Source organism: Dipodomys ordii, unplaced genomic scaffold, assembly GCF_000151885.1.
Source record: "Dipodomys ordii isolate 6190 unplaced genomic scaffold, Dord_2.0 Scaffold64, whole genome shotgun sequence".
Classification (NCBI taxonomy): Eukaryota; Metazoa; Chordata; class Mammalia; order Rodentia; family Heteromyidae; genus Dipodomys; species Dipodomys ordii.
In genome coordinates this window covers 2,941,020-2,948,140 of record NW_012267280.1, presented here as the reverse complement: position 1 = coordinate 2,948,140, position 7,121 = coordinate 2,941,020, and the positions used below count along the sequence as shown (strand labels likewise).

Genomic DNA, 7,121 nt, shown 5'->3' with positions numbered 1-7,121 from the left:
GCGAGCGCTCTACCACTTGAGCCACAGTGCCACTTATGATTTTCTGGTGGTTTATTGGAGATAAGAGTCTTGTGAACTTTCTTGCCTGGGCTTGTTTTGAACTGTGATCCTCAGATCTCAGACTCCTGAGTAGCTAGGATTACAGGCGTGAGCCACCAGCGCCCAGCTTCTCATGGAGTTTTTTGCCCAGGCTGGCTTTTTTTTTTTTTTATTAACCAACGATATAAGTTCTTTTACTTAATATATATAACATACAAAATAAGGTAAAAGGAAGAAACAGAAGATTTCTTGGCATACATGATGCAATACACAAAGAACCCTCATGAGTAGTCACTCCATATACGTCCATTTCCCTGTGGCAAAATGTGAAAGGCTGACTTATAAACACAAACAGCATCCAAACAATGGATTTTGGACATTTCTTCCCACTCTGCAATTTACTCTACTTTTGACTGCAATAAACACAAAAATTATCTCCAAAAAAAAGCTGTTTTTAGGGGCTGGGAAGGTGGCTCAGTGGTAGAGCACTTGCCTCGTATGCATGAGGCCCTGGGTTCGATTCCTCAGCACCACATAAGCAAAAAGGAAAAAAAAAATCGGAAGTGGCGTTGTGGCTCAAGTGGTAGAGCGCTGGTCTTGAGCTGAAGAGCTGAGGGACAGCATCGTAGGCCCAGAGTTCAAGCCCCACGACGGAAATAAACAAATAGGTCAAGGGCGGCGTGGCAGGGCCAGGCCCTGGCTGTGTGTGGCACCCGGGGCACAAACACAGGCTCTGACAATTATCATGTAGCTGGGATTTGCTGCCCAGGACCCTGGTGCAGTGAGGTAAGCCCAGCTCTCTCAGAGGGAGCCCTCAGAGGTCGGGGTGAGGGGGCAGAAGGGCCCGGGGGCACCAGCAGGCTCCCCCCTCCCCCCCATGGCCGACCTGGTTGATCTTCTGCAGCTGTTTGTTGTTGTCTACCACAAAGACGTTCATCTTTGTGGTCTCTGCAATCAGTTGGCAGACTTTGGAGGAGCTGGAAGACAACATCGCCACGGAGATGCCTCTAGAAGGAGAAAGGGGTACGGGTGGCTCTGAGCGCCTGCGGTGGGGGTTTCAAGAGTCACTGATCACCCCCACTACTTCCTGTTTAAAGGTTGGACTTAGGGGAGACCCCCCCCTTTAGGATGGCTATTTTGGGTGGATGCAGGGTATGATCAGTGCTGGGGGAATCTTAAGGAATACAGAAGGAAGGGATGTGACTGTGGGGTTTCACAGGATGTATATGAGTTTTCTGGAGAGAATATTCTGGAAGCACATGCCAAGAGTGCTCAGGACTGATAGATCCCTCTGAGCATAGTCTAAAGCGGAGTGGGGGTCGGCTGGCTTCCTGGCTGGGGGACTCTGCTGCCAGACCCTCCCTGCCACCAGGGGCGCCCTTACCCCGCCATGATGGAGGCGATGCTGGCAATGACCCACTCTGCAGAGTTGGAGCCCATGATCCCCACGCCGTGGAAGCGCTGCAGGCCCAGCTGGGGGAGGAGGCCAGGCTCAGCTCAGCTGCACTACCCCACCATCGCGAGGCCTGGGCCACCCTTCCTTTTGCTGGCGGTTTCTTCTCCCCCCACCCCCACCCCCAGGGGACAAGTGGGGACACCTGTAGACAGTTTGTGGATTATGACTCCAGGCAAGGAAGGGCATGGCGTGGACTGTCATCGGTCTTGGGGCTTGAACTCAGGGCCTGGGTGCTGTCGCTGCTCTGTTTTTTGTTTTTGTTTTTTTTGCTCAAGGCTAGCATGCTAGCACTTTGAGCCGCTTCTGGCTGCTTTTTATTTATTTATTTATGTATTGGTGGTTCATTGGAGATAAGAGTCCCCCAGAGCCAGGTGCCGAGGGCCCAATCCTGTAATCATAGCTACACAGGTGGCTGAGATCTGAGGATTATGGTTTGAAACCAGCCTGGGCAGGAAAGTCTGTGAGACTTTTTTTTTTGTCGGTCATGAGGCTTAAACTCTGGGCCTGGGCGCTGTCCCTCAGCTCTTCAGCTCAAGGCTAGCACTCTACCACTTGAGCCACAGCACCACCTCTGCTTTTTATTTTTTGCTTATGTGGTGCTGAGGAATCGAACCCAGGGCCTCATGCATGCAAGGCAAGCACCCTACCACTGAGCCACATTCCCAGCTCCAGTGAGAATCTTATCTCCAATGTCATATGAGAAAGGGAGAGGGAGGGAGGGAGGGAGGGAGGGAGAGAGAGAGAGAGAGAGAGAGAGCATGCATTTGTGCAACCAGCATCCAGGAAGGGCCTCTCTAAGGAAATTCCACTAGTGGAGATCATCAGAACTGTAGCGCTGGAGGCATGGAGCACCTGCCCAGCAAGTGCAAGGTGAGCTCCAGGGTTCAAATCCCAGTGGTACTAAAGCTGATTTGTTATGCAGCGTGTGCAGAGCTGCTTGATGTGTGTGAATCCTTGTCGCTAAGCTATAACCTAGCTGCTATTTTGTGTGTGTGTGTGTGTGTGTTTAAATACTGAAGCCAGGCATTGGTGGCTCACACCTGTCACCCCAGCTACTCAGGAGGCTGAGATCTGAGGATCACGGTTCAAAGCCAGCCTGGGCAGGAAAGGCCACGAGACTCTGATCTCCAATGAACCGCCAGAAAACTGGAAGTGGCGCTGTGGCTCAAGTGGTAGAGCGCTCGCCTTGAGCTGAAGGGCTGAGGGACAGCGCCCAGGCCCAGAGTTCAAGCCCCACGACCGACAACAAACAAGCAAACAAATAAAAATACAAATAAGCATTCAGGACCGCAGCAAGGCCACAGCCCGGCAGGAGCAGGCCCACGGGGAAAAGTAACGCCGCGCATGCGCAGAAGACGAGAAGACCGGTGCGCGCGGGAGGCGCCTGCGCAAAGGGTCCACGCAGGCGCAGTGCGGCCTGGGCAGGCGCGCGGGCCGGTTCGGGGCCGGTACCTGGAGGAAGGCCTTGGCGACGCGCCGGCACTCCTCGTACAGCTCGATGTAGGAGAACAGGTGCCAGCGATCCTTGTACTTGGAGCAGAGCGCGAGCTGGCTGCCGAACTTGGTGGCGGTGCCCAGGACCATGTCGTGCACGGTGACGGGCTTCTCCTCCTCCTCATCGTCCTTGTTCAGCCGCAGCCGCACCTCGCCTTCGCACTGTGTGGTCCAGTAGATGCGGCCTGCGGGCGGGCGCGGGGCCCATGCGAGGGAGTCCCAGTGGGGGTCGCGGGGTCACGGTGGGGGGGGTCAGGAGGAGGGTGTCTCAGGGTCACCGGGAGGGGTCACAGTGTGGCGGCGGTGGGGGGTCACATTTCATTGAAAGGGAGGCTGGTTCATGGGGTTCTGGGGGTCCAAAAGGGAGTGCGACCAGGCAGCGTCGGGTGTGGCACAGATGGTGACAGGAGCACAGAGAGACAGAAAAACGGATGCCATGACCCGGACAGGTGGACAGACATCGGGACCAGAGAGGAGGCCACACACCTGGCACCCCCACCCCATCCCACCGCCTGGCACCCAGGCAGGCAGGCAGGAGCACAGAATGCACACCTCTGAGGGTCTCAGGGTAGGGGACCCCCATGCCCTGCCCCCCCTCTCCCTGGGACTCAGTTGCCCTCACCTCTGGTTCTCCTTTCTACATGGGCCCTAGAGAGCATCATGATCTTGCTTCAGCTCATGCAGCTCTCCAGGCGTCTTTTGTTCCCCTGCAGGGTAATCCACAGGACATCGTGGCTGCCTATGCTGGGCTTCCTACCTGCCAGGGGGAACAGAAGGCTGCAGAGCACCCAGTGGGGCACACAGGTGGGTGCAGGCCCCTCAGGAGAGGAGTAGGGTCATGAGGGCCCTGCGGCTGGTATGGGAAGACAAGGGTGAGGGAAGAAGGAAATGGAAAGCCAGGCATGGTGGCTTACGCCTGTCATCCCAGCTACTCGGGAGACTGAGATCTGAGGATCATGGTTCAAAGCCAGGCAGTCCCAATAGGAAAGTCCATGAGACTCTTACCTCCAATGAACCACCAGAAAACCGGAAGTGGCTCTGTGGCTCAAACTGGTAGAGTGCTAGCCTTGAGCAAAAACAGCTCAGAGACAGCACTCAGGCCCTGAGTTTGAGGACAGGCAAAAAAAAGAAAGAAATGTAACAAAACAAACTTAGTGTTTTCTAATACCTTCTATGGCCACTGGGCTGCACAGTTTGTCACTGGAGGAGTGGCAGAGTGGGGTTAGATACACAGTGCATGCCCTGAGGTCCACACACACTTCACCCCTCTGTCATTAATGGGGTAAGGCAGTCTCACCAACTTTGTCACCTCCCTGCTTTAGCCTTAGGTGACCAGCAGTTTCCAGAACATTCCAGCCCTTGTGATATCACTGGATTCCACAATCTAGCATGCCATGATGGTGATATGGCCCATTACCCCCCTTTTGAGACTAGTGTTTGGGGAGAAAGGGGGTGTCTGCCCACACTCGTTCCCCACCCCCATCATCCAAGGTCCTGGTCCCCCCAGGGAGAAGCTGAGACAGTGTTGGGCTCAGATCTGGCCGTGAGAGGGACTCTGAGTTATTGTCTCTTGAGTGGAAGAGTTCAGGGGCCTGAAGAGGGGGAGAGAAGTGGGGGACAGAGGGAAGATGGGACAGTCACTGAGGGTCCACAGACACCACCAGGTGTCTGAGCCCATGTACTGGTTGGTATCATTTGTGGTCTGTACATTTTTTTTTTTTTTGGTCATCAGTCGTGAGGCTTGAACTCTGGGCCTGGGCGCTGTGCCTGAGCTCTTCAGCTCAAGGCTAGGGTTCTCTACCACTTGAGCCACAGTGCCACTTCCAGTTTTGTGGTGGTTCATTGAAAATAAAGAGTCTCAAGATGTTTCCTGCCCGGGCTGGCTTTGAACGTGATCCTCAGATCTCAGCCTCCAGAGTAGCTAGGATGATAGGCGTGAGCCACCGGTGCCTGGCAAATCTGTACATTAAAAAAAAAAATCTTGAGGGGAGGACATTGTCCAGAAAGAAATGTACTCATTCTCTGACTTATGTAACTATAACTCCTCTGTATATCATCTCTATAACAATTTAAAAAATTAAAAATCTCCCAGATGTTTGGCACAGCTGGATGGATCCAGCCAGCAGAGTCCCTGCCAGAGCTGAGCCAGTAACCAAAACCATGCTGGTGCTCCTCTGAGCCAAATAAACCCTTCTATTGCCAGTGTCATCCTAGCTATTCAGGAGGCTGGGATCTGAGGATCCAGATTTTTTTTTTTTTGTCGGTTGTGGGGCTTGAACTCTGGGCTTGGGCACTGTCCCTGTGCTCTTCAGCTCAAGGCGAGTGCTCTACCGCTGTAGCCATAGCACCACTTCCAGTTTTCTAGTGGTTTATTGGAGATAAGAGTCTCATGGACTTTCCTACCCGGGCTGGCTTTGAACCAGCTACAGTGGGATGCATAAAACAGGAGGATTATGCTTAGAAAGTGACATGGTATCATAAAAAAAATATTCACTTCAAAAAATGGGGGAGAATGGCTGGCTGGCTGAGAAAAGCTCAGTAGCTTGTCTAATAAGCACAAAGCCCTGAGTTCAACCCCAGTCCAAGAATTAATCAGAAGCTGGGCACATCAGTGGCTCACACCTATAATCCTAGCTACTCAGGAGGCTGAGATCTGAGGATCACAGTTCAAAGCCTTCAAAGCCAGCCTGGGCAGGAAAATCAATGGAAACTCATCTCCAATTAACTACCAGAAAACTGGAAGTGGTGCCATGGCTCAAGTGGTAGAGTGCTAGCCTTGAGCAAAAGAGCTCAGGGATAGTGCCCAGGCCCTGAGTTCAAGCCCCATGACTAGTAAGAAAAGAAATGAATAATCCGACACCCATACAGTGGGTAGCTATAGAATACCTTGGATTTTTTCTTTTTTCTTTTTTTTGACAGTCCTGGGGCTTGAACTTAGGATCTGGACTCAGTCCTTGAGCCTCTTTATGCTCAAGGGTAGCACTCTACCACTTGAGCCATAGTGCCACTTCTGGTCATGGGGAGGGGGCATGTCCTCCATGGGAATGGTGAGACCCAGCCTCTTCTCTTGCATTCTGTTCCCTGGCCTCTGTGGGGTAAGCTGCCTCTTCTACCACAGGCTTCTGCCATGATGTTATACCTCACACAGCCTCAGAGCAAGCCAGCCAGCCACCACAGAACACTTAGAAGGCGTGAGCCAAAGCAAACCTTTCTTCCTTTTAAAGTTTGTTGTCTTGGGGCTTTTGTCTTCTGTCATAGCAATGGAGGATGACTCACACTGTAGCTGCTTTGTCCAGATGCTCATCATGAACCTCTTGTATGATAGGAGAATAAACACCCCTCTTGTCCAAGTTATTTCATCTTATTTTATTTTTTGTCAGTCACAGGGCTTGAACTCTGCCACTTTTGGTTTTCTGGTGATGAACTAGATTCAGAGTCTCATGGACTTTGCTACCCTGGCTGGCTTCAAACCACAATCCTCAGATCTCAGCCTCCTGAGGAGCTAGGATGACAGGTGTGAGCCACCAGCACCCTGATATTTTGTCATTTTAGACTTTGTTGCAACAGTAAAACTCAGTCTTAAAGATGGGATCAAGTAGCTGGGCATTGGTGGCTTATACCTGTCATCCTAGCAACTCAGGAGGCTGAGATCTGAGGATCTCGGTTCAAAGCCAGTCCAAATGGGAAAGCCCATGAGACTCCTATCACCAATGAACCACCAGAAAACTGGAAGTGGTGCTGTGCCTCAAAGAAGTAGAGTGCTCTCCTTGAGCTGATGATCTCAGGAACAGCACCCAGGCCCAGAGTTTAGTCCCCACGGCTGACCAAAAAAAAGACGGAATTAAGCAAGAATCACACCGGTTCCCAAGGATGGAAGGCAATGTCGGCCACTGGGCCCCTCCCAGGGCTTTTGGGTCTCAGTGACAACGATCTTCTCACGTTCTTATCAATGGATTTCTCACTGCCAGCCTTTGAGATGGGGACTGAGTTTTCCAGACTTAAAAATCCTGTTGCACAGTCGGGCAGAATTTGAACCCACTGCCCCCAGCTTGTCCTCACCCCACCAAACATTGCACCGTGTTCACACCTGGCCGAAAAATGACAGAAGACCGAGGTGCCTTATCGAGGTTTA

At 52.3% G+C, this 7,121-nt stretch overlaps 1 protein-coding gene across 1 annotated transcript in view; it reads right to left on the bottom strand.

Annotated features, from left to right (window-relative positions):
* LOC105990304 (long-chain-fatty-acid--CoA ligase ACSBG2-like) overlaps positions 1–3,651 on the bottom strand; it is a 13,570-nt gene extending 9,919 nt beyond the window's left edge. The window contains exons 1-4 of the mRNA XM_013022667.1: positions 3,612–3,651; positions 2,948–3,174; positions 1,424–1,512; positions 926–1,046 (exon numbers count right to left, since the gene is read on the bottom strand). Coding sequence (XP_012878121.1) covers positions 926–1,046; positions 1,424–1,512; positions 2,948–3,174; positions 3,612–3,651 — 477 coding nt within the window. The remainder of the gene's footprint in view (positions 1–925; positions 1,047–1,423; positions 1,513–2,947; positions 3,175–3,611) is intronic.
* Between the last annotated feature and the right edge of the window lie 3,470 nt (positions 3,652–7,121).